This window comes from Nuphar pumila, chromosome 13, assembly GCF_984573655.1.
Source record: "Nuphar pumila chromosome 13, dmNupPumi1.hap1.1, whole genome shotgun sequence".
In the NCBI taxonomy this organism is placed as follows: Eukaryota; Viridiplantae; Streptophyta; class Magnoliopsida; order Nymphaeales; family Nymphaeaceae; genus Nuphar; species Nuphar pumila.
The window spans coordinates 69,333,765-69,359,895 of NC_143261.1; the positions used below are offsets into that span (position 1 = coordinate 69,333,765).

At 36.8% G+C, this 26,131-nt stretch overlaps 1 protein-coding gene and 1 long non-coding RNA gene across 3 annotated transcripts; both read right to left on the minus strand.

Moving 5' to 3' along the window:
* Positions 1-10,273: 10,273 nt before the first annotated feature.
* On the minus strand, positions 10,274-13,107 carry LOC149818625 (uncharacterized). Of its 2 annotated transcripts, XR_016427374.1 has the most exons (7): positions 12,081-13,107; positions 11,927-12,004; positions 11,598-11,663; positions 11,386-11,517; positions 11,239-11,292; positions 11,071-11,152; positions 10,274-10,608 (listed from the first exon to the last, which is right to left on the minus strand). It is a non-coding gene; the product is annotated as an uncharacterized LOC149818625 (long non-coding RNA). The 2 variants fall into 2 exon arrangements; XR_016427373.1 differs by having other exon boundaries at positions 10,274-11,152.
* Positions 13,108-13,840: 733 nt separating this feature from the next.
* On the minus strand, positions 13,841-25,778 carry LOC149818626 (protein trichome birefringence-like 19). The gene is made up of 3 exons (XM_089985199.1): positions 25,268-25,778; positions 21,028-21,836; positions 13,841-14,026 (listed from the first exon to the last, which is right to left on the minus strand). The coding sequence occupies exons 1-3, from the start codon at positions 25,730-25,732 to the stop codon at positions 14,005-14,007; spliced, it is 1,296 nt and encodes a 431-aa protein (XP_089841325.1). The 5' UTR covers positions 25,733-25,778; the 3' UTR covers positions 13,841-14,004.
* Positions 25,779-26,131: the final 353 nt, after the last annotated feature.

Genomic DNA, 26,131 nt, shown 5'->3' on the forward strand with positions numbered 1-26,131 from the left:
CATGACTACATTAACTACATACAATTTAACTAAACGTGAATTGAACTAAAACAAATTGATTAATGCTAAACCAAGAAGGAAAATGTGAACTAAAATTGAGGATTTAACAATCTAATCAAATACAGCTACTAAAGCAACTTCTAGAGAAATAACTGTGAAGACACGTGAATGTAAAACCACTTGAGAAAAACTATATTAACTTAATCATTCTAAACGTCGACCCCAATTGTTTTGGGATGAAGGCGTAGTTGTTGTTGTTGTATTCTAAACTTGACATGAACAACTAAATAAAGTTGAATGCATTAATTCATGAATAGCCGAACCTATATGTCAAAATCAAGTAAAATACTTCCCAACTAAACTATTAAATAAGTTAGCATACTGAAATGAATAAATTACTAATCACTACTGAACACTTGAAAACAACCTAATGACACACCAAAGGCTAATGTAAAACAAATCAGATGCAGCTAGTGCACAAAAGACTGCAAGAACGACTAATGAAACTCATTTGGTTAATGAAATAAAGAACTAATAAAAACCAAGAATAAAAAAAAATATGTTGTATGCAAGACCGACTAATAAAATAAAGAAAACTAAAACGTTGCTGACACACTATACTAATCAACCTATCAGCATAGGAATTAACATGAATTTAAACTGCATATAAAAATAAACACAGGCATCATTAACTATTCACATAGAATTAAACGATTGATGCAAACAACCAAAATTGGCTACAGTAAAAACGACAATCCAAAAGAATAAAACGAAATGATAATGATCAAACATAATGACTATTTCTAATGTACTCTATGACAAAAAAATTTCTAGAGATAAAATGAAATAAACTAAGTACTTACTGACCAAAGAACTTACCTAACTTCAATCTAAACGATGCTATCAAAGAACAATAATGACTATAACGACTAATGAAGAAAACATTATTTATTTAATCTAAAGAATATCGACCCCAACCAAAACATGAGACACATCATTTTATGCTAAATCTGACCTAACCCTAAAAAAAAAACTAATCACGGAACATGAAAATATATGAAACCCCTATTCTAAATCTAACGATCTATAAAACGCGATTATTCAACGCTTAGATAAAAAATGGCTAAACTATCAAATCAACATATATTTTTTTGTTTATTTTCAGATGCAAACACGAAATAACCTAAATGAATATGCAGAGGTTATGATCTACTGAAAATATATGCTATGTGATGCTTAATGCAATGAAAAACCTAAATCTACGGTGAAAAAGATAGAGAAAGAAACAAATCGTAATTTGCTTCTGATGGAAGAGTTGAGAAGAAGAGGGTGGTGATTCCATCTGTGTGCACACGATCCTAACGAAGAAGAAGAGGTTGCCGATAAAGAGAGAATCCGAAGCTTGATGAAAAGGAGGGAGAAAGAAGAAGAAGAGGAGAGGAAGGGAGAAGGAGAAATCGGCTTTTAGAGAGAGAAATCAAAGGAGAGAGAGAGAAGAGGGAGGCAAGATGGAGAGGATCACGTTTTCCAAGGCAGGAAAAACGTGTTTTCCTTCTCAACACGACTATTTATAATGTAGAATTAGGTTAAAACAGCTTTTTCAAAACAAGTCTGATAATTTTTCAATAATTTTCAAAAAAGGTCTTTTAAAAAACGTGTTTCATAAAACTCACATTCCTAAACTAATTAAAGCTCAATTAATTTAAAATCTAATCTAATTAACTTACAAAAATCCTAAACTAATGAAAAACACTAAAAAGCTCAAGAAAAGACTTTGAACTATGCAATTTTATGATAAAATTCAATGCGATGTGGTTTCTCAAAACTAACGATAAAAATAGGTTTTTAAAGTGATTTTGTTATGGATCATGCATAAATTAAGATGAATAAATATGTAAATTGCTTGCATGATCACTTACCTCAGCCTTTCACTTGACAGTAGGCAGGTTCGTGGGTCGCACTAGTCACTTGTGTTGGATCGCATAGAGTCTGGATTAAAGTCTTGGCATGGTAAGTGTCTATCCCGAGCAGATCGTTTGACCCTCATCAAGGTTGTGGTGTTGGACATAATTCCCTCACACTACATGTTGGTCTTTAAACTATAAACTGCCCACGAAGATTGAAAAGCGCAATGAGCAGCTCATGCAAAACTTCATATTAGCGGGGAGGGGAAGAGAGGGTAGTGACCAACCAAAGATGGCCTTGGTTGCTTGCTCTAGGGTGGCTCAACCATCCAAGAGGGGTGGTCTAGGGGTCACAACCCTATCATTGATGAATTAAACATTGATATCTAAGTGGTGGGTAACGAATGAGACCTTGCGCCATATTTTTGCTCAGAGTACTTGTTGCAGGGACCCCCCACTGGGTAGACCCCGAATAGGGGGCCACAATGCTCATTTGAAACATGGTTGCACTGGTGTCGGATATGGCCCAAGTTTGTTATCGGGCTAGCACCATCGGCCATCGCGGGGAGGGGGTGTATGCTTCTGGGGAGTTTTCAGTGGTCTCCTAGTGTAAGCATTGGGAGAGGTTGGGGTTGACCCATATACCGCTGAGTGTGTATGGTCCCGAGGGCCAACTTCTAGATCGAGTCTATTCGTCTGGCTGGTAATCAATGACGGTGTGCTGACTCATGACAACTTTTGCTTGCCCAACATCTATTACCATTGCAAGGCAGGCGTAGAATCACCCCCACACCCGCTATGGTTCTACAATTTCTTTCAAACCTTGTTCTTGTCTACCTGGCGACAACTCTATTTAATGATACTCCAGAAATCATTTGCTAGAGACCTACTCTTCAACCTATGTTTGTCTCCAAGGAGGAGTAGGTGATATTTTGTTTGGAGGTGCTGGTTGTTCACTGCTTGGTGGACAGTTTGGTGAGAGCCAAATGCCAGGATCTTTGAGGGACGGAGAATGTTTATATCCTCATTGTTGCTCTATATCTTATCCAATGTATTTTACATGGCTGACGTGAAATGGCCAGGGCATGACTTGGGTTGGAGGGTCGATACCTCATTGCCATGAGCTCTTCTCTTTATTTTGATTAAATAAAATTGAGTTTACTTTCCCTAAAAAAAACTACAAATGTCCAACAGATTTATATTTTCATCAATTGGACACATGACAAAGCTGTTATTTATGAAACAATTATAAAAAATCATTTTTTTTGTCTCAACTACTCTTGCTTTTATAAGATTTAGTATTGATTATTTATATTCATTTAGTATTAGGATCATTGAGCCCCTTCACTTTGGCCTATCATAACAATTATTGATATTTTCGTTTTATAGAAACCACCCGCAAGTTCAAAGACCTAGCCGTGCTAGCTCTGCCTGCCATAGGGCTTACCCATTGTGACAAAAAATAGTATTATTTTACAAAAATGTAAAGGAAAAAAACACGATAAACTATGACATTGTTTAATATTGCGTCTTTTTTCCAATTTGTCGTGATAATACCTTTTATTCTACCTGATAAAAAAAATGTGCAATTTATTGGATTTTTTTTGGAAAAAATTACAACTACCTGCCTAACTTTTGACCTAATTAAAAATACCCGCCTAACTTTTCAAAATTTACAAATCCTCACCTGAGTTAGAAGAATAACTACCAAACACCCGTCTGTCTCAACTCAAGTGGGTTTAGCATGGTCAAACCCTAGTTACCATAAATAAAATTACCTAATTATCCTCATCTCTTTGTTTCACCATTAACTATCTTTCACAAATCAAAACTTAGGAACTGAATGTTCTCTTTCTCTCAACGCTTTGTTTGTGAATCCACCCCATGGGCAAAACTAAAGAAGAAGCTGTTAATGGGTTCCTCACACACCCAACATCCAATAACTGTGTTACTCCCCACCAACCACAAGATGAAACACATATTTTTGTTACAGTTGAGCCAGAGCTAAAGAAGAGCAGAAAACAGCAGCAGCAGCAACGTTGCCAAGCAGATATTGGTGCATCAATGAGCTGGGAGCAACAAGAGAAGCCTCCCAAGATTATGAAGCTACTAACCACAAGATGATATTTTGTTACAGTTGAGCCAGAGCTAAAGAAGAGCAGAAAGCAGCAGCAGCAGCAACGTTGCCAAGCTGATATTGGTGCATCAATAAGCTGGAAGCAACAAGAGAAGTCTCTAGTTTTTTGCTCAAAGCATCCATCCTCAAGGAACAAGAAATCTTCAAGGCTCATCTCCCTAGTTGTCGCCTGCACCTCATGTGAGGCCCCACCATCATTGCAACTGAAATCCAGTGTGAGCGCCTAATCCATGTTCCCCCGATTATGCTCTCTGAACGAGTAACTGCAACTAGAGGAGGAACAAACTCTTGGCTGCCTGCCCGATAAATCAATACTCTGAACTATGATCTCCATGGAAGAAGACCCTAGGCTTTACAAAATTGGTTAATGACAAGAGAAAGGTAGTAAATCCATGTCACAGACACTTGGACACGGAGGACACGAGTTATTGACTTGTAAGTTTGAAAATTCTTTTAGAAAGATAGGACACGAGGATACAAAAAAATTTAGTTCTTTAATCAATAAAAACTATTTCTTTGGTATTTTAACGTTTAAAAATACATTTTTATTGAAATAAAACTTTAAATCATTAAATATTAAAAGCAATGTTCACGCGTGTTAGTGTTGATGACCACACGTCCGAGCCTGTCTGTCCCTGTCACCAAGAACACACCATCAAAATGGCATGTCCAAGATGGGTACTGGTATAAGGTGAGAGTACGGGTAAGCAAGGCGCTCAAAAGTTTCAGGTACTTTTTTTATTGAACTGTGTATCTAAAAGATTTGGTACAAGTTTTTAACAGACATGGATACAATATTTTGGCACGCGATTTCTTTGATGATGGTACGTGTTTTTGGAAATTATATTTCATCATTTATGTTATAAGAATAATCCATCATATATATTGTGACAAAAAAATGTTAATAAAAACAAAATCACTAAAAATCAAAATATCACCTAATTTCACCATGTATAGCAATATTGAAAGCAATATATTTGAAGACAATGACTAAGTAAAAAAAAACATAGAACAATCTCAGATTGCCAAAAAGTACACCCAAATATGGGCATGATCTCTTGCATGTCTTCTCAAATCTCAATCATAAAATTTATATAAAAAGTACAAAATTCATATTTAGATTAAATAAAACAAAAACCTTCTGGTAACAGTCTCAATGGGAGAGTCAGAGAAGCCTTTTTTATGGTTTCAATGAAAGTAAGTTGCATCCACACACATAATTAATCATGGTTTATTTTTATTATCCTCATCCCCATTAGAGATTATTGCATATTCTATCTCTGATTGGGAAGAAAATGTGAATGATTGTCGCTCAACCACTGGATTTTGTATTTCTTTAGGTAGTTCTTTGATATCTTGAAAATGCAAAAAACAATAGGTGTCCTTATCTTTTATAGAAGTCGATTATTGTGTCATGACTACTACGACTTTTGAATTAGTGTGGTTGAGTCAACTATTAGAAGACTTGAAAGTTCACATAATTGAACCCTCAAGACTGTGTTGTGACAACAAGAGGGTAGTCTACATTGTAGACAATCGTGCATTTCATGAGTGCACAAAGCATATCGAAATAGATTGCCACTATGTCCGGAAATAATTTTTTAAATTTTTAAAGAAGACTACATCTTGCCATATGTGCCTTCTGAATATCAATTAGTGGATTTTTGTCACCAAAGCGCTTCTATCACAAAGATTTCGGGTGTTAAGATACTTTGTATATGTGTGTATATATATATATAGTTGTTTATGTAAATGTAATGGGTAATACTTTCTAGAGGTATTTTGGTCTTCGCACATATTGTAATAAGATATTTTATTTCTGTTTTTCTTTTTTTTAATTTTTTTTCCTTTTTATTTTTGGGATTAAGTTTTGTGTTAAAAGGCATTATTGTCTTTGACACAATAGAACTCTTGGGAGTTCCAACGGCTAGAGGAGTCTCTCACTACCTCTTTTTGTTTGTATATACATGGGGTTTTAACCCCTTTGTAAAGAATGCATCTTGTATGCATTTGATGAAAGGAAACTTGCATTTTTTTATGTTGTTGACTTGACCCTTAGTGCTCTTTTGTGTGTTTGTACTCATATTTGGGTTGTGTGACTGATATTTTATCTTGCTTGAACCTTATTGGGTTGTGGATTGTGATAGTGCTCTCATTTCATTACAATGACGACAAAATGTATAATCTGATTTATTTTACGTTTAATTGGATTAGTATGGGAGATAATTATAAATTTTCTAATAAGAATACAATGTTGAGGTAAATTCCTTAACGAGACTATCATAAATAAAACTTTACAGTGGTAGACAAGCAAAAAGATCAGAAGTATCTAAATTCTCTAGTTGCATTGTCCTCCCAACCATGCCTCTTAGTATAATGTTCCTATACTGGTTGTTCGCCTTGGTAATTGCACAAAGCTCTTTTATTGGCTTATGTTTTCATATGTGTGCATATTTTAGTTGTCAAAAGCACTAGTCGAAGCCTAGGCGGAAGACCCTTAAAAGAACTAGTCGGTCTCAGTGAGACCAAAAAAAATAAAACATCAAGAAAAACATAAATATTACAATAAATAGGTAAATTTAGTAACAGACATATGATTGTAACTATGAATGATGTGTAATTCAATGTAACATATCACAAAATTAATAAAATTGTATAACATTGAACATAAAACATTATAATATATATCTGAAAAACACAAGCTTATATGTAAACAATAAAAACAAATAAAAAGTAAAAAAGAATAGAAAAAATGGGAAAAAAGGAAGAAGAAAAAGAAGAAAAGTGAAGGGGTAAAAGGAGGAAGAAGAAAAAAAAAGAAAAAAATAAGAAGGAAAAAGAAAAGGAAAAAAGGAAGGTAGAGGGTAAAACAAGGAGAAAGAAAAAACAAAAAAGGAGAAAAGAAGCGAAGAAAAAAGAAAGCATTATGGGCAGGAGGAAGAACAAAGAAAGGAAGGAGACAAAGAAATGACAACCATGCCCCTACAGCTTAGGCGGGGCCTAGGTAGAAAAACATGTCCCTACCGCCTAGACCCATAAGTTTAGGTGGTGGCCCTGTGCTTTGCCTGCCTAGGCGCCACTTTTGACAATTAAGGTGTGTATGTCTGTGTTACCTTGGTCTATATAAAATAAAGCAGGACTACAATAAGACCCAACACTAATATTTGGCATTGGGTATCGAGCAACTAAAAATGCAATAGGAAGAAAGAGGCATGTAGTTGAGCATTGTTTAGATGGGCAAAGAAAGACATAAGTAATGAATATGTTTACAGCTATGTCACATGGGTGCGGGTGCGGGTGCGGGTGCGGCGCAATTTTAAAATTTTTGGACACGGGGACTCGGCTATATATATATATATATATATATATATATATATATATATATATATATATATATATATTATTTTATTTTTAAAGATATTATTTTATTTTATTTTATTTAAAAAGTGCACAGTCACAACACTGTGCACTGTGCACAGGCACTGTGCACTGTGCACAGGCACTGTGCACTGTGCACAGGCACTGTGCACTGTGCACAGGCACAGGCACAGGCATTGTGCACTGTGCACTGTGCACTGGCACAACACTGTGCACTGTGCACAGCACTGTGCACTGTCTCTTTTTATATAAAAAAAATCGTTTTTTTAGTTTTTTCAATAGACATTTTTGGACTCGGTCAAAGTTGACCGAGTCCAAAATGTGGACGGACTCGGCCTCGACTCGTTGACCGAGTCCGACTCGGCGTTGACCGAGTCCGACTCGGCGTTGACCGAGTCCAGGCCGAGTCCGAAGCCGCACCCGTGTCGGGGCGTGTCGACTCGGGTGCGGCACCTCCCTAGCCGAGTCCGTGTGACATAGGTTTACAGTGATAACAAAATAAAAAAATTTAGTGTCATCTAAGAGAATTTGAATATGTAAGAAGATCAAATGAACAAGGATGCAGAAGTTTATTAGGTGGTTTTTACTACTAGATAGAAAGGATTGGAAAACAAGCCTCTTGAAGCTGGTGGCATCATGTATGTGGGAAAAAGCTTGATGATTATGATGAATGATATTGAGAAGTTTTTGTTGTTTGTTTCATGCATGCCATCTTAGATGAGCTTTTACAGCAACTGTTAACATCCAAACCAATTCAGAATTTTTATTTTCTGTTGCTTTGGTTTTTCTTTGCTATTTTGGTAAATTTTTTGCTACAACACATGATAATTCATGCATATGCCATTTAAAGCTTTATTTTTAGATCTCTTAGAACACCAAGATTTTAGTTGTGGTTCTTTTTTTTTTAATGGTTCCTCTTTTCTGCTTTTCCATTCGCATTAACAATTGGTTCCCACAGAAAATATTCACCTCATAATGAAAGCTCACTTGTACTGTTTTTCACTTTTTTGTTATCAATCAATTACTGATAATGTTATTTCAATTCACAGTATGGTGTCAATATGAAGCGCCAAGAATATTATGCAGACAGCCCTTCAACTGGAATGGATCTTGCTACCAGAGACGAGTAGCTTCAGGCGTCAAAGCCTTTTGAATCTACTGTACATAATATTTCCCTGATTAGATGGGGGACCGAATTCTTCTCCTCTCTTGGTGATTTGCTAACTTCTGTGCTGCTGTCTGTGCTGAAGTAGATGTTGGGACCAATACATGTGGATGATAACGAATCCAATATGAAAGCTAAGAATAATAAGAAACTGGTCATCATCTCAATTCATAGAGAATTGTCTGCATAGATAATGAACCAGAACTAGAATCTTTATCATGTACATTGTAATCCTTAAGCACGCATCAGAGGTGTCAAAAGGCTTCATTACATATCTCTGCTTCTAGGGGTCTCAGCAGCAAGTGCCTGTGTCGCACTGCAGAAGACAGTCATGTTCTGGAACTTAGAATTGTTTGTTTGTGATGGCAACTCTTAGCAATCGAACACGTTTGAGTTTTCTTTTAAGAGTTGATTTGTGGAACAATGATGCTGTTAGTTAAAAATGCCTCATTTATCCTGTAATCAAGAGATACTTGAGTTGGCACCATCAGGGTTCCACACACTTGACTAGGTGAGTTGGTTTAAGGCATTCCAAGTTGAAGGGCATTGCGAGTTTGATACGGAACGCAGGAGACATCAGAGTGGGGTACATTTACCAATAGACGGTTGAGGTCCATAAGAAAACTTGCCGGGAATGCATTTTCAACAGCACCACATGGATGGTTTCCTTCGTTGTGAAAAAAGGGGATACTTGACATGACATGCATACTGTAGTTTGTCCAACAGAATGTTAGATGACCTCAGATTTCAGATCCAGAGATCTGATGTGGGAAATCATTCAGATTTGAAGCAATTGAACAAATGCATATCAGACTCTGCCTTTTTTAGCTCAAATCCAAGGATTTAAAATCTGATCCCTCAGATTGTAGAAGAGGGCTATCAAACACGGCCTATGTTTCTGAACAGGTCCATTGTGATGCAAAATTGCTTGGAATGGATGTATGGTGGCTTTGCATTGTGCGGTGTACCCAAATCTTGCGGTGCATGTTGCCATCCATGTACTTTAGTCTTAACCAGGTTGTCTTAAGTCTCTCAAAACATAACCATAATTATCTCATCTAACACAATTCTTTGTTGTTTTCCAATAGATGATAATCATGGAAGTGTTTATCGTTTTAAACTATACAACCTAAGCACAAGTTGAGAGAGCGCAATAAATAAAAGGTAATGACTTAGATTTTTAGGTGAATTTTAGAGCAAAGTTTTGTAAGTAAAAGGTTGAGATGTTATATGTTCAACTAGATTCAACACAAACATGTCTATTCGAGCTGGCTGTTGTGTAAAATTCAAGCACTTTTTAATGATTAAAGAAAGGGGTGGATGTACTTCAGAGAAGAATGTTTTTGGCCCTTAACCTAATTTTTAATAAAATTTGAAAGTTATATCAAAACCTAAATTAACATTGATCATGTTTGGGTTAGATCCTCAACTCGACTTGTCAAATATATATTCCAAGCTCACCAGCTTGTGAAGGTCACGTGAGCCGAGCATGAACAAAAGATACTCAGCTTAGCGCGGTTCAATGTATTAACACACAGATCACATAATATAGTGCAGATATGGGTGAGGTGTATGTCATGGGAAGAGTTTCAAAGAGAACAAAAAGGAAATAGAAAGACATGGAACTCACGCTATAGCATGTTTTAATTTCCACAACACAAAAATGCAATATCTTACACATGTAACTGAACTGAAGGTCTCTTGAAGAAGAATACATTTCCTAATAAAAATATTAACTCGCTATAACAAACAACAATGGCACATATATTTACCAAAACACTCGTTGCGCTGAAAAAGCCACAGCTCCCAAAGTAACTGGACAGACTTTCTAATTTGTATATGGTTGTTAACCATAATTCTTTTTCCTAAGAATGATACAAGATGAGAACTGTATAACACAAAAATGAATGAACCAAATTGACTTGAACGTGTGAGAAAAACATATATTATTTAAACTTGACTATACGGGCTAGTCAATGCTTTATAGCTGTTTGTATGATGCTTCTCTGTGCCTCTGTCAAACTCTGCAGTAAAAGGGGAAAAAAAGAATCAATATTCAAAAAGGTGATGTAGAAGAAAATAAGCCAAATGGCCTTTACAGCAAGCAAATAAATACCTATGTGCCTGTTTGATCCTTTCAGTATGCTATATATACATGCTGTACATATTTATTTTAAAAAATCCACATTGAATTGGAGTACAAAAGAATGCATGTGATGACATGAACTAAATCAAGCATGAGCATATCATGTCAAAAAATGCTTTCAATTAATCTACAGTTACCGAAACTTTTCACATCTCAGAATATTCAATAAACGGAATGCATAAAAAAGAGATGACAAGATAGCCACGTCTAATACAATATTGCAAAAGCTTTTGGTATGAAGCAGTGTCTATAAAGTTAGTATTTAGTTGCTCAAAAGTCACCAATCAATAGGATGCATTTTTCTCAAGAACTCAAAAGAATTAAATGAAATTGATGATACCTGGCGAAGATGGTCAAAAAATGGGCCTATGGCTGCTTGAAATTTTTGTGATGCAGTCCACAATATAGGTTGTAAGATTTATCTAATTTACACAAATATCAAATGGTTGAAGAGAGACTCCAAACAATACAGAATCAAATGTAGCAACCAATCAGGTCGAGTGAAAACCTCATTGAGGGGGTCTCCTTTTGTAAGGTAATCTTCATAGTCATCTTCTTGACTCTATAAACATTAATCACAACAAAAAAAGATCTCCATTAGTCATGAAATTAACTCGAAAGTCACAAGAGAACTGTACTATTTGCCTCGTCTGACCTCATACAAGACTTTTTCCATAGCATCAAGATGTTCTATTGAAGGCATGACACTTGATGGTGATGCTGTTGAATATATTAGATTTTGATGATCAGCATAATTTGAATGCTGCAGTTCTTCCCACTCACTATCCTACAATCAAGAAAATAGGGAAAAGGATTGGATTTCCATTCTGAACTACAAAATAACCAGAGAAGTCCCTAGCATATTACCTCATCATCACTATCAAGGATTTGCTCTTGAAGTTCAAGTAACATGTCTGCTAGGATAGAAAGGATCTATAATCACAAAAATAGCATCTGGTGAGTTGAAAAAACATGTTGGCATTCAAAGTGATGCCTGGTTTGCAAGTCCAGTTCCAAAAACACTCCCAAACAGTAGGGAGATGAAAGAAAAAGAAAACCATTAAATATTACCTAGAACTAACAGATAAAACACTCATTCACAGAATGCAAGAAAGAGATAAGACAACCCAGTCTGGGCAAGTGCTAAATGTAATTTGTGCAAATCCAGTTTGAATCTAAATTTCCCTTGAAAATACCTTGACAGGAAGTGGCACCAGTGTCCATTGGTCAGGAGCTGCCTTTGCTTTCGAGCGAGTTACTAGCCCTGCAGTGGACTGAGATTGGAATTTGTAAGTTCATAGTGATTCCAATACCTTGCAGTCAATTCAGTTGAAAAAAAAACTCATCAACCTTTATCAGGTGCCCTTGAACATATATTTTTTCCAATTCAGCATGTTGAGAGGACAACAGTAGGACTAAAGCTGTAGTTGTAACCTTAATCTGGTAGTTACCCTGAATTTCTCCTGCACTCGTATAAATATATGAACTAATAAATTTGGTCAAAATATTCAGTGAAACAAGACATGAGTATTACTGGCTGAAGGTGACAATATCCAACTATGAACACTGTGAAACCAACAAGGAGTTTCCCTTCCAACACGGCATACTTTTAATGGTGATATATTATGTCATAAACAGTTGAAAACAAAATATCAATGAACAATCTCAGAAGGAAATATAAAGTGCAAAAAGAATAATAATAATAATAATATCAATTACTAACCTAACAAGAATGCCACTTCCTATCTGAAAAGTAACAAATCCATAACAAAGGAAAAGCTTATCTGAAGTATCTTTAAGTACACAGAAGCTACATTTTTTTTGTGTGTGTTTCTTAAACATTTTATTTTCTGACAGACAAGGGCACTCAGGCAGACCTGTAAGTGATAGTAGAAGGGTTCTTCCAAACAACAGGGCATTGCAAACTGTGGAAACATTCTCCATTCCCTTTCCAGTTTTGGAAGTGCTTCATGGATTATGCAAATGTTTCCTAGCAGTACATATTCTGAGAACTGGATTCCTCATGTTGGAAGGAGATTGAGAAAGCAATTAATGATGCTACGTTCATAGGCATGTTACAATCAAGAGCATGCTCACAAGTTAAAAGAAGCATGCTTTTGAGATCACATTAATATGCACTCAAGTTCCCTGACACTTATTGGGAGAGAGAGAGCATGTTCTTAAGCACATAGGAATATGCTCTTAATATTTCGGAAAGTATAAAGGGATGTTGAAAGTCCAGCCCAAACAATAAAACAAATTACAAGATATGCCACAGACGTCTTACATAAAATACAATGAAAGGACACTTAATTACACACAAATCCCTGTAATGCAAAAATGACACTTCTGCCCCTGTAAGATGTTAGGTCTAGCACTCCCCCTCAAGTAATATGTAGCATCAGACATGTATAACTTGGATAGGATATCGTATATAAATGTATGTCTCTGGGCAATCCTTTAGTGAATGTCTGCCACTTGATGATCTAAGTCAATAAATTTCATCTCCATTTCTCCTAACTCAATCTTATCTCTGATAAAGTGATAGTCGATTTGAAAATGCCTAGATCTGTCATGCAGCATGGGGTTTGTAGAAAGTGCAACTTTTATTGAAACAATCGATAATGGACCTTGAGATCTTCAACTTCAATACTTTAAGGAAATCTCTAACCCAAGAAATTTCAGCAACAAAACTTCCTAATGCACAATACTCTGCCTCTATGCTTGATCTTGCTATAGCCTTTTGTTTTCTACTCCAAGCTATTAGGTTTCTTCCCAGGTAGATACAATAGCCTAATACAAACCTTCTTTGGTCCGGATCATTAGCCCAATCAGCATCGAAGCAGCCGACCACATGATGGAGACACAAATGATTTGGATCATTTTTTTAATAAACTAAGTTGTGGCTCAAGTTCTTTTCACGTACCTCATGATACACTTTAATGCTTCCATATGAACATGTAACGACCCCAAATTGTAACCCTGGAAAAGTGCAGAATTTTTTCTTTTTTAAATCAATTGCAAAAAGTTTTCCGGAAACCCGGGGCCTTTACAGTTCCAATCATCACTAGATAACTCAACCAACCACAAGGGATCTTACACCCCTTTCAAACCAAACCCAAATTGAATCACTTTATTAATTCAAATTAAATAGTATGAGAAAGTGTAAGATAAAAGAAAATCAGAGTATGCCAAAAAGTAAGTGAAGGATTAGAGCCACGTTGTCCCTAATTGATCTGTCCAACATTCATGATGCACTCGTAGCTCTACCAGATCAATGTCCTCTCACTGAGTACCTGAAGTTGCAAGATATAAAAATATGGGTGTTAGAACCAAAATTATGAGCATAATTTTTTCTAAAGAAACAAATAAGCATAAAGAATACAGATAGGATTCATGCAATAATTTAAAGTGCTATGACTGCAGTAAGATAATAATTCGGATAAACAATAAAAATATTCAGCATGCAATATCATTCAATAAATCATGCAGGACAAGTAAAGAAGTAAGTAAATGTGCATGATCTAATGTATAACAGGAAAATGCATAATCTCAGTGCACATGCATGAAGAATTTATTTTCTTTAATCAAGTTCTCTTTTATATGCATATCTCTATTAGGATGCGCACGCATATTTAAGTTTTCACTTTTTATTATTGTAATGAAGTGGATTGAATCTGATACACATGCAAGAACACACTTTCAATCAAGTAGAATACTTGATTGAATCAAGGAAACCACCCACACAAGGGTCTTAACAAATTGTTATTGCATAAAAGGCACTCTCAAAAAGGTATTCAAATACATTGCCCCATGAGGGCTATTTATAATACAATGGGAGAATAAGAGGCTGAGCATATGACTGTTGGGACTGCACCCAATGGCCAATGGTCACATTTGTGACCGTTGGGGCAGCTCCAACAGTCATATGGGCTGCCCCTTTTGCATCACAAAAAATAAAATAAAAAAACAAGAAATACAAAAGACAAAAATACAAAAGACAAAAAACAATAAAATGTCAACCCATTAGGGGCTGATGCCTATTTGGTGAAAAGACTAAAATACCCCTAATGGGTATTTTGGTTTATATATATATATATTAACTATATCTTAACACCCCCCTCAAACTCATGGTGGAACAACCGAGAGTTTGCCAAGTAGGAAGTGAAATCTCGGTGACGGAAGCACTTTGGTGAAGAAATCCGCTAGTTGATACTCTAATAGAACATAGGGCAATGTGATAGTCTTTCACAAAAATTCTTCACGAACATAGTGACAATCCATTTCAATGTGTTTTGTCCTCTCATAGAACGTATGGTTGCTTGCAATATACACAACATAATTTGGAGGGTTCTTTGATGTGGATTCTCAAGTCCTCCAGTAATTGTTAGAGCCACACTAACTCTGATGTGGTCGTTGCCATGGCGCGATACTCAGCTTCAGTTGAGGAGAGAGACACCTTCTGTTGCATTTTGCATCGCCATGAGATTAGAGAGTCACCTACAAAAACACATAAACCAGTAGTTGAGCGTCTATCATTCACATCCCCTCCCCAATCAGAATCTGAGTATGCAATGACTTCTAATGAGGAAGAGGATGAAAAAAACAGTCCATGACTTATAGAGTTCTTAATATATCTAATAATTCTCATTACAGCACTCATATGTACCATTGTAGGAGCATGCTGAAATTGACTGACTGAATGAATAGCATGAGAAATATCAGGACGAGTAATAGAAAGATAAGACAAAGCTCCAATCATTTGTCTATATGGGGTTGGATCTTGTAGAGGTTCTCCATCATCCTTCTTCATTTTTGCATTTATAACCTCTGGAGTATCAACTTGTTTCTCATCTTAGAGTCCTAATCTCTCAATAATCTATGTTGCATACTTAATATGTGACAAAAAATAACCACGAGGTGAGTAAGTCACTTCAATACCAATAAAATATCTCAAAAAACCAAGATCAGTCATATCAAAGTTGTCTTTAAGCATATCTTTGATATAATTTACTCGCTGCTTATCACCTCCTGTGATTATCATATCATCCACGTAGAGTAGTAGTATGACCATTGTAAACACCCCAAATTTGTTAAAATTTTGTAAATATTCCCTTTTTGCCCCTGGCCCCATTTCTAAGAAAATTGAGTCAATTTCAATCTAAATTTCAGTTATTCTTCGGATTTTCTGGAATAAACTCCATTTTTATATACCTGACTCAATTTCAGATCCGGATCCAATACCAAAATCCAAATCTGAGCCTCGTTACCCAATTTTAAACCAAATTATAAAAATACCAAAAATAATTTCTGAAAGGCTCAACAGTCGATCTGGTATCCATTTGGATCCATTTACTCTGTATTTCTCGATTCGAGATCCAAAACTCGAATATTTTCTCAAAAGCGTGGATCCAAACCCGTTTTCTGAAGAAATTTCAAAAAAATCAAACCTGAATTCTCAGAAAACCCTTCTTTTGTAAATATTTCTAAATTTCGCAAAATTAGCTTAAAATCCTTTAGTTTTCAGAGTTTTTATTTCAAAAACAAATATATATATATATATATAATACAAAGAAAAAGAATAAAAAAAACTATTGAAAGGAGACTGCTTTTGAAAAAAAAAATCAGAACATCAAAGCGGCACTGTTGCAAAATTTTTAAGGGTTTCTCCTTGAAAACTCGTTGCAAGGGATCGGACGGCTGCTTCCACTTCTTCACTCACGAACCGCCCTTTGATCCTTCTCCCCCTTTCTGGATTCTTCTTCCCCTTTCTACATAAGCAAACGTCAATTGCATCTCCAGGGATCGTCTTCACCCCTCCTGGCTCACGCATCGCTCCCCCTTTTCCTTCTCACTTCACCCGGTTTCTCATCCGGCCCGATTAAAGGAAGTCGGCCCCTGCAACAGTATCACACGCTCTCTCCTTCCCGTGATCGAACAATCGCCATTGCCCATCATCCCTCGAGATCCATCGTTCCCGAATCGTCCTCTGAGCTGATCCGTTTCCACCCATTCCCCCTCCATCGCCTCATCCCTTCTTTTCCTTTGATTCCCCTCTTCTTTTTTGTTCTCCTTTCCCTTTTTCCCTTGGTGCTTCCCCTCCGAGTGACCGAAGGTTGAATACCTCTGCAACGAAGCCAGAATCGGATCCATCTTCAACATCCAGAAGGAATACCGACACTCGATCGAGTAAACTTCGAAGCCCCTCTCCTGCTTCGGTTAACGATCCGATAAACATTCCTCTCCTATATTTCTCTTTGATTCTCTTCTAGTTTTTCTTGTTTTGGCCCCATCTACGCACTTCTGGTGGTGTTGAGTTGCCTGTGCAACATCAACCACTCCTGTGCAAAAATAAAAGGAATATACCCATTCTGACATCTCCTCTCTGATTTTATAATTCATTTTGAGTTTTCTCCAGTTTACATAAATATCTGTTTGTGCTAGTTGGATTCAAAGATCCCTTATAGTTTATCTGAGTTTCGATTTATGTTCTGTTTTATTCTTATTTCTTTTGTTATCTCTGTTTTTCTCTCGCATCTGATTTCCAGTTTTCCTTTTAATAATGGATTTTGTATTTCAATCACATATTGATGTTCGGATTCCTATTTTGTTGATTTTTGAATTTCTGCTTTGATTCTGATGGCCTGTTGATCTTGAATGTCATAGTGAGTTTGCATTCCCGATTCACATCGGATTCCTTATTTTATAATCGGTGGTGTTGTAGGAGTTCGTCTTGGAATTCATTCATGGCACTCCCTTTTATTCTATGTTTTCAATTACATTTTAATCCTTCCGTTGATAGCATTTTACGATGTTTCATTCATTTTTACTGTATTTGATTTCATTGAACGATCACAACATCTGATATCCTATCTGTTTTGTTGATTGTCATCCTGATCTTAGTTCTCTGTTGATTTCATTTTTTTTATTGTCATGTTTATCGATCTTTCAATATCCATTCATAGCATCCAGCATATGTCATCTCCTTTTGTCACCCGTGTCGTCCCTGGTAATTGGGGAAACCAGGTTGCAACGAAGGCTGTGTAGCATCCATGAAGTCATTTCTGCATCCATGGGTACCAGCCTCTTGGTACATCCACGCACTAGAATCAGACCTTTCTTGGTCCAGCAAGATTGTTGGCAATATGTCCATAAATTTGCCCCGCAGGTTTAGTACAGATGTTGATAGTTTCAGTGCCCTGAACAAGCATTTCGGTACTCCCATAGTCTTCATTATCACCTGATTCACCTAACCTTGTGTTAATCCCCTATATCCTCATTCATATCTTTACATTCTGATATGGGTTCACTTGTATTTAGGCTGTAGCAACTGATTAGTATCTTTCGTTCATTTACCTCATCTGCATTAGTGTGTCTTGTTTCATATGTTTAAAATTGATTTTCATTCCATACAACTTTGCCATTTTTTTATTTTTTATTTTTTTTAGAAATCACCTTAAGTGGTGGGACTAATCTGGATTATTGTTTGAGGGGTCACGCTCAGAATGGCTATAATGAACTTTGTACATCACGCCCAGCATTTCATTTTCCGATTATTAAGCATATTACGCCTTTTGTAAGTCTGCTGGTGATGATATTTGATAAGCATTGCATATCAACCATTAGTAATTCTTTAGTTTGCGTATTTGTGAAATGAGTAATTCGCCATCATTCAAGAAGAATCGAGTGCTTTACTTTGGGATCGGAGTCTCAAACAAGGTTTTACTGATGTAAAAGGGAAGGTAAGGTTGCATGCCCAGACTTCTATACAGATTTTGCAACACATTGATTATTTCAGTATATCTTTAACAGCTCAAGTTGCGGGGGAGTAAGTTTAACTTTGCATTGCTTTTGACTTTTCCAATGCCTCCAATTGAATTCTAGCTAAGGCTGACTCAATTTCAGCTGAAATGAACTGAAATGGGCTAAAATGGACTTCCTACAGCGTGGGAAACCAATTTCAACCAAAACTGGATCACTTGAACTCTTGGTGAGTTCAGGCTAGACACAGAGAAATAGGGCCGACTGGGATTAACTGACTCTGGAATAATTGACCAGGATTTGAGCTGGATATGAGCTCATTTCGTCGGAAATGAACCAGTCAGCTGAAATGAACAGAAATGAATAGTATATGTTCATCGTGAGCTCAGAGGAGCTAGAAATGGCTGACATTCTAACTATTCTGAACCTTAAAATGAGCTGGGTTTGACCTAACTTGAAGATGCATTTAAAGGTTTTGCTATCTAACTTGTCTCTCATTTGACTAGGAATCAACACATGAGCAGGTAATCCCCACTTTCGCAAATGACTCAAATCTGGCTTCCTACCAGTCTATAATTCATGTGGTGTAAATTGTACAGCCTTAAAAGGAACCTTATTTAAGATATACATGGCAGTGCAAATTGCTTCTCCCTAGAATTTCTTGGGAAGGTTTGCATGTGCCAACATGGACCTTTTCATATACATTAAGGTTTTATTCCTTCGTTCTGCTATATCATTCTATTGTGGTGTATAAGGCATAGTTATATGATGAGTTATATTATTATCATTGCAAAAGGTCTTAAACTCATCAGAGTTATATTCACCTCCTCTATCAGATCTAATAACTTGGATTTTCCTACCTAATAATCCTTCAACTTCATGTTTATATGCCTTAAACTTTTCTAGAGCTTCAGAGTTCTTGGAGATTATGTATATGTATTGATACCTTGAGTAGTCATCTATAAATGTGATGAAATATGATTTCCTTTCGTGTGTTTCTATTGTTAAGGGACCACATATATTTATGTGTACTAAAACTACTAAGTCACTTGATATACTTCCCTTAGGAACATGTTTTCTAGTCATTTTAACTGATATGCATGGTTCACATTTTTCAAATTCTATATTTTTAAGAAAAGGTAATAATCCCATGCAAATCATTCTTTTTATTTTATTGATATTTACATGTCATAACCTTAAATGCCATAAATATGCATCGACATTAAATGCACAATCAATATAACTAGAAATATTCATTGCACTATTTATAGGAGTTATATTTAAACGGAAGAGACCATGGCCAGCATCATAGTGACCCCTGAGCTTCACTTTTTCATCTTTCCCAATAGTGACCTTATCACCCCGAAAACGAATTTTGAAACTCTTTTTAGCAAAATCTCCTATTGCTAAAAGATTTTTTGTCATGAAAGGTACATAAAGTATATTTGTTAGTAGGAGACTGGTCTCTTCTACTTGAAGCCTGTAGGTCGTTAAAAATTTTGTATTTTTACATCAATAAAATATGATCCAAGGGTCAGTTAGTACCAGAGTTACCGGAAGCGCCTAGGTAAAAGGGGAAGCGCGCTTCGGAAGAGCGAAACGTCGCGCTTCGGAAGCGCGAAACGTCGCGCTTCCGAAGCGTGAGGGGAAGCATCCCCCTTTTTTGGGAAGTGTGCTTCCCTTTTATGGGAAGCGCGCTTCCCCCACGCTTCCCCCTCGCTTCCCCATTTTTTCGTTTTTTCGCTTCCCCCTCGCTTCCGGTTCGCTTCCTAAGTCGCTTCCGAGATGGTTCAGAATTTTCTTCTAAGTGGTCCCACGCTTCCCCTCTTACTAAATTTTTGAAAGTGCCTCGCTTCCCGTATCGCTTCCCGCTCCTGCTTCCTCGACTGGTAACTCTGGTTAGTACTATTTTGACAATCTTGAACACATCCATGAGGATTTGGTCAAAGTGACCTACACCTATAGATTTCAACTAGAGAGTCTTAAGCACAAATTTTAAAATAACAATCTTAAATTATTATGATTAAAATAAAATCTAAATTGAGAATTAAAATGTAGCCAATGACAAATTCTAAAAGATAAAGTACATAAATGAATATGAAATAAAAATCAAGATCATAAAAAATATAATAAAATTTAGAGCACAATATTATCCATATCCAACACAGGTTTGACTGTGTCCATAATGTATTGTATTGTGTTTGGTATTATCTATGGCATCGTATCGTGCAGACTCAGGACACACATGCATGAAGTGTCCTTGTAACATAGTTATGCATGATCATCTAAGAATGTTTGGAACTGAACTCTTTTGCAAATTTTATTATGTATACACCAACCAATGAAATACAGCACCAATCTATCTTTCTACATGGAAAGTGAAGTGTTCTTGTAACATAGTTATGCATGATCTTCTAAGAATGTTTGGAACTGTACTCTTTTGCAAATTTTATTAATGTATACACCAACCAATGAAATACAGCACCATTCTTTCTACATGGAAATAAGAATAACTGAGCTCTTTTATTGTTTTCACCATCTTTGAGCAGTAGAATTCAAAACATGCTCCTCTGACAGAGAACTCTCCATCTTCAACATTTCCAACAAGAAGTCATTCCAAGTATCAATAGGGCCAGGGAGGCACCAGTGCACACAATCATTATATAGTGTGACATTTTCCTCTGGCCTGTGCCCATAGCGCCCAGGGTGCCCATCAGGCCTCAATAACATGGCCTTAGTAGTGTTCATTAGCCTAAATTTCAAGCCTCTCTTCCTCCCTTCCCTCTCTGCCACCTTGAACTCTTCCAATTGAGCCGTATAGAGCGCCAACTCTTGACTTCCCAATACTGTTTCATTAGGCCTAAAAGGCCTAGTTCTCAAACAATTCCCCCCACTATTCCAAAAACCATTCTCAAAATGAGAGGGGGCAAATGTTCTCAAGTATGTAATGCCCTTGAAGTTTTCCAAACCATTGATTGTCCTAAATGCAGTTCTAAATGCCATTCTGTAGCCATATTGTTTTCCCAAGTCTGTTATGTCCTTGTCTAGACAGTAGTGGCAGCCAACAAGCTCGCCGTGCTCATGGTAGTACAGTGGTCTGAAGAACCAGTGCCCAGCAGAGATGATCACATAGTCAAATTCATATATCTTGCTAGCCCATTTTGCGTCGACTTCATCCAGGTAGAGGGAGAACAGGCCTGTGTTTGTTGGACCATGTGGGTCTTTTTCTATGCCCTTGATTAGGAATGTTGACCAAAATGCTTGGATGGTGAAGTTGTAGGCGGTGTAGTGCCATCTTTTGAATCTTTCATTCCCCCCTTTGGAAGCATCTATTGGGTATTCCACCTGGGAGATGAAATAAAATAAATAAATAAAGCAAGAATTATTTTTAATAATTGAGTAGTTAAGTTGACTAATCAAATCGTAAAGGAAACCATGGGCTATAGATGAGTGGTTAGTTGGTTAATTAGATCATAGATATTGGATTGATGATCAAATAGAATCTTGGATATGACTTGATTGCCTTCTCACGGGGTGCAATTGGATTGGATGTGTTGGATCATGGCTGATCCCACTCTGAATTTTGCAGGAATACATATTCCTCCTTAAGTCCAGAACACAGAGGGTGGCTATTGCACTAAATTCAAATCTGAGTCTCGAACTAAAGAAGAACTGATGATGGAAGATTTGAGTTTGGATTCAAAATAGGTATGGTAATGCTTAGTCCAGTAAGACTGAAATCAAAGTTTTTACATATAAAAACTGCAAACAAATCAGATTAGATTGAAATCTAAGCATAGATTCCATTCAAAACACGATCTGTATCCAAACTACACACTTTCAGATATTATTTCAAGAATCCGTATAAAGAACTGAAGCGTTGGATTTGGATCAGTTATGATTCTTATGAACGAACCCAGTACATTTGCACCCATACTTCTTGGGTACTTGACTAAGCTACTCAAGTGTGTCGGCTCTCTTGACTGAATCTAGTAAGACCACCAAGCTCGTGGTGGGAACTAGGTTCCATCAACCCAATTGAGTTAGAAAGTACACAAACCAGAGAGAGAGAGAGATGGTAGCAACTAGGTTCCATCAACCCAACTTTGATTGCAATATCTGATAGGATTAAGGAATTTCTGGTAGGTTTCCAAAGCTTTAAAAAATAACAATTTCCTATGGTTAATCAATTAGGACTTCATTTAACGTATGTCACTTAACAATTAGGAATGGAAAATAAATAGATAAAAAAATAAACTCAACCAAAACCTTCTATAAGAAAATGAAACAAGCAAACCAATATACGTCAGACCCCTAGGACTGTTAATAGGTCTGGCATGTCTGGGTACCCTCCCAACCCCGAATCCGGATATCTTCTTATGGCATAAAAACTGAACCAAATGTTTTTTTTTTAGAGAAACTGACCCAAATGTTATTCAGCAGATCAAACCTGATCCATGTAACATGGACGAGATTAATTTGGGCTATGATTTTTGTTGGATATCTAAATCGACTCTTATTAACCTGGTAGTGTCTCGCTCCGCTCCTGCATAAGTGTTGTACTCTGAAGGATTTTACCAACTGAAGGCCTGCTACAATGTGGTTGGTGATGAAGGATTTTTTGGATCTCTAGTGGGTCACATTCAAATGATAGTAACATCACCATATCCTGATTTTATGTAATTTAGTTCGATCATGAGTGAAAGAATTATTTAAAAAACAAAACCACAATGTTAGAAGATTATGGAATATTCCCAAACAACATGCAGCTTTCACACCCAAATAGCAATGCCACCAGATTCTTTCATTACCAGCAAACACAGATTAACTCAGAACTTGAAAACAATTAAATCTAAGAGTCAACTTTAGTTTTAGGTAACTCAACCAACATTATCAGCACTCTTCTACATCTCTACGAATGCTACTTGTTTCAAAATGGCATTCTTTAGTTGGTCATTTTTTGGTAATCATGCTAACAGATTGATCGGGCATATGACAAATCGGGTATTGGATGGTTATTAAGAATACAACAACAACAACAACAACTACGCCTTCATCCCAAAACAATTGGGGTCGGCGATATGAACCAAAAAAGAAAATCATTCTGGGTCTTCCACATGAATCCTTCTCCTCCAATCATTTCTATCCAATGCCATGTCCTCGGTGAGGTTCAAAGCATTCATATCCTTTCCTATCATCTCCATCCATGTCTGCCTAGGCCTACCCCGACCTCTTTTAACTAATATATTTTCTCATTTCTCCATCCTTCTAACTGGAGCATCATTAGGCCTTCGTCGAATATGTCCAAACCACCGTAAACGATTCTCTCTCATCTTATTTTCAATGGGTGCAACACCTACCTTCTTACGTATCTCCTCGTTCCGAATCTTATCTTTTATTGTATTTCCACACATCCATCTAAGCATACGCATCTCAGCTACACTCATTTTTTGAATATGATGTCTCTTGGCAGCCCAACATTCTGTACCATATAGTAAAACGGGCCTAATAGTCGTCCTATAAAACTTTCCCTTCAACCGCAATGACATTCTACGATCACACAACACTCCAGTTGCACTTTTCTATTTCATCCACCCAACCTTTATCCTATGATTTACATCTCCATCAATTTCTTCATACTTTTGAATGATAGATCCCAAATATTTGAAACAATCATCCACCGGTATTTCTTGCTCACCAAGCTTCACTACACTCCCATCACTACTTCGTTGCTTACTAAACCGACATTCCATATATTTTGTCTTACTCTTACTCAACTTAAACCTCTTGCTTCCAATGTCTGTCTCCATAATTCTAACTTAGCATTAACCCCAGCTCTAGACTCATCAATCAAAACAATATCATCAGCAAACAACATACACCACGACACATTTTCTTGAATTGATCTCGTAAGCTCATCCATCACTATAGCAAATAGGAAAGGGCTTAAAGCAGATCATTGATGTAACCCAACCGTTATAGGAAAATTGGTTGTCACCCCTCCACAAGTGCGAACATTGGTTACTACTCCTTCATACATATCTTTAATTATACTAATGTACTTGAGAGAAACACCTTTCTTCATCATTGTCCACCAGAGAACGTCCCTAGGTACTCTATCGTATGCCTTCTCCAAATCAATAAAAACCATATGCAAATCTTTGTTCCTCTTTCTAAATCTCTCAATAAGTTGTCTAAGAAGATGTATAGCTTCCATAGTTGATCTTTCAGACATAAAACCAAATTGATTCTCCGATATCATGACAACCTTCCTCAACCTAGACTCAATCACCCTCTCTCAAAGTTTCATAGTATGACACATGGATGGTTATTAAGAATAGGAAAGAATAATTGAAACGAGCTAGCATGCCTAAGTAGGTTTGGTGCAGTAAAAAGAAAGGAAGGATCTACTTTGTATCTTCGAAAGCAATTCTCTAAAATTGTAAATAGGCCAAATTTCTATATACACCTAAGCATCTAAACCATACCACTTTAGCAAGTCAAGTATGACAGTCGTGGTGACTCCCCGGGGCGAGGGAAAAGCCCTCGGAGTTTTACACTGTCAGGACAGCGACTGTAAGTATGGCAGGCAGAGCCAGTGAGATTAGGTCTATGATCCTGGGGTGGTTTCTTCGAGTAAAAAAAAAAGTCAAGTATGACAGCCAATCTATCAAAACCAAAAGAAATTGAGATTTCAGGCAGCTATACACATGGATTTTGTTAAACCTAACACGTGAAAGAAAAAAGGGCCTTATATTTGTTGAAAGAGAGATTACCCTTGATAAGAGACACATTAAGGACTGCATATGGTTCCTTGCAACAGAGTCCCCTACAAATGCCATGGACTTTCCTCTAACCAATTTGAAGAATCGCGAAGGGTCGAACATCGGAAGCTCACAATCATCTGGTTTCCATCTCCACTTGAGGAAAGAAGAGTCAGGGCGCCCATACTTCATGCAGTTCTGGTTGTCATAGATAGCCAAGCAGCTGGTGCTTGTGTAGTATGGAGCCTCAGGGTTAGGAACCCATTCCCCCTTGAATATATCACAATGCTTCACATGATTTACTTCTCTTGAGCCACTATCAGAAGAAGTACCCCAAAGCACAAAGGGAACAGGAAGGGAGAAGAAGAGAAGGATGACTGTCAGAATGACCAAGATCAAGACAGTGGAGAAGATTATCATTGGAACCTGTTGGAGAAAGCCCTTCCCATTCTGGTGTTCAATGTAATGACGTTTCATTGAAGGATTATGAATGCTAAGGAAGACACACTATGCGGTATCTGTGTGGCTTACAAGGTAGCAGCAGCAGATACATATCTGTATGCCTGAAATGAAATGCTTAAATTGGCAGTTACATATTGCACAAGGCACACTTTTGGAAATCACTATATACAATGACCAAAATACCCCCATAAAAGATTTTGTGGAGATTTGTGTGGTGGGTATTGGGTAATAGGCATCTGTACAAAATTTCACATTAAAAGAAAGATCATAGATACGGTTGATGTTGGAACTATGGGCACGTTTGGAAGTACAAAATGCTAAGAAAAAGTATAATTTAAAGAGAAAACGTGGAAACTTTTTCATTCGTTCTAAACAACATACAATTTTTGAAAGAAAAGTTTTTTAATTTTGCCC

What these genes read in the sequence shown, in the direction of transcription:
- LOC149818626 (XM_089985199.1), bottom strand. Translation starts at nt 25,732, where the DNA reads ATGAAACGTCATTACATTGAACACCAGAATGGGAAGGGCTTTCTCCAA. An exon ending in TAATGTGTCTCTTATCAAGG is followed by an intron (nt 21,837 to 25,267) that starts GTAATCTCTCTT and finishes TTCATCTCCCAG; the next exon opens with GTGGAATACCCAATAGATGC. An exon ending in AATTCTACTGCTCAAAGATG is followed by an intron (nt 14,027 to 21,027) that starts GTGAAAACAATA and finishes TTGCAACTTCAG; the next exon opens with GTACTCAGTGAGAGGACATT.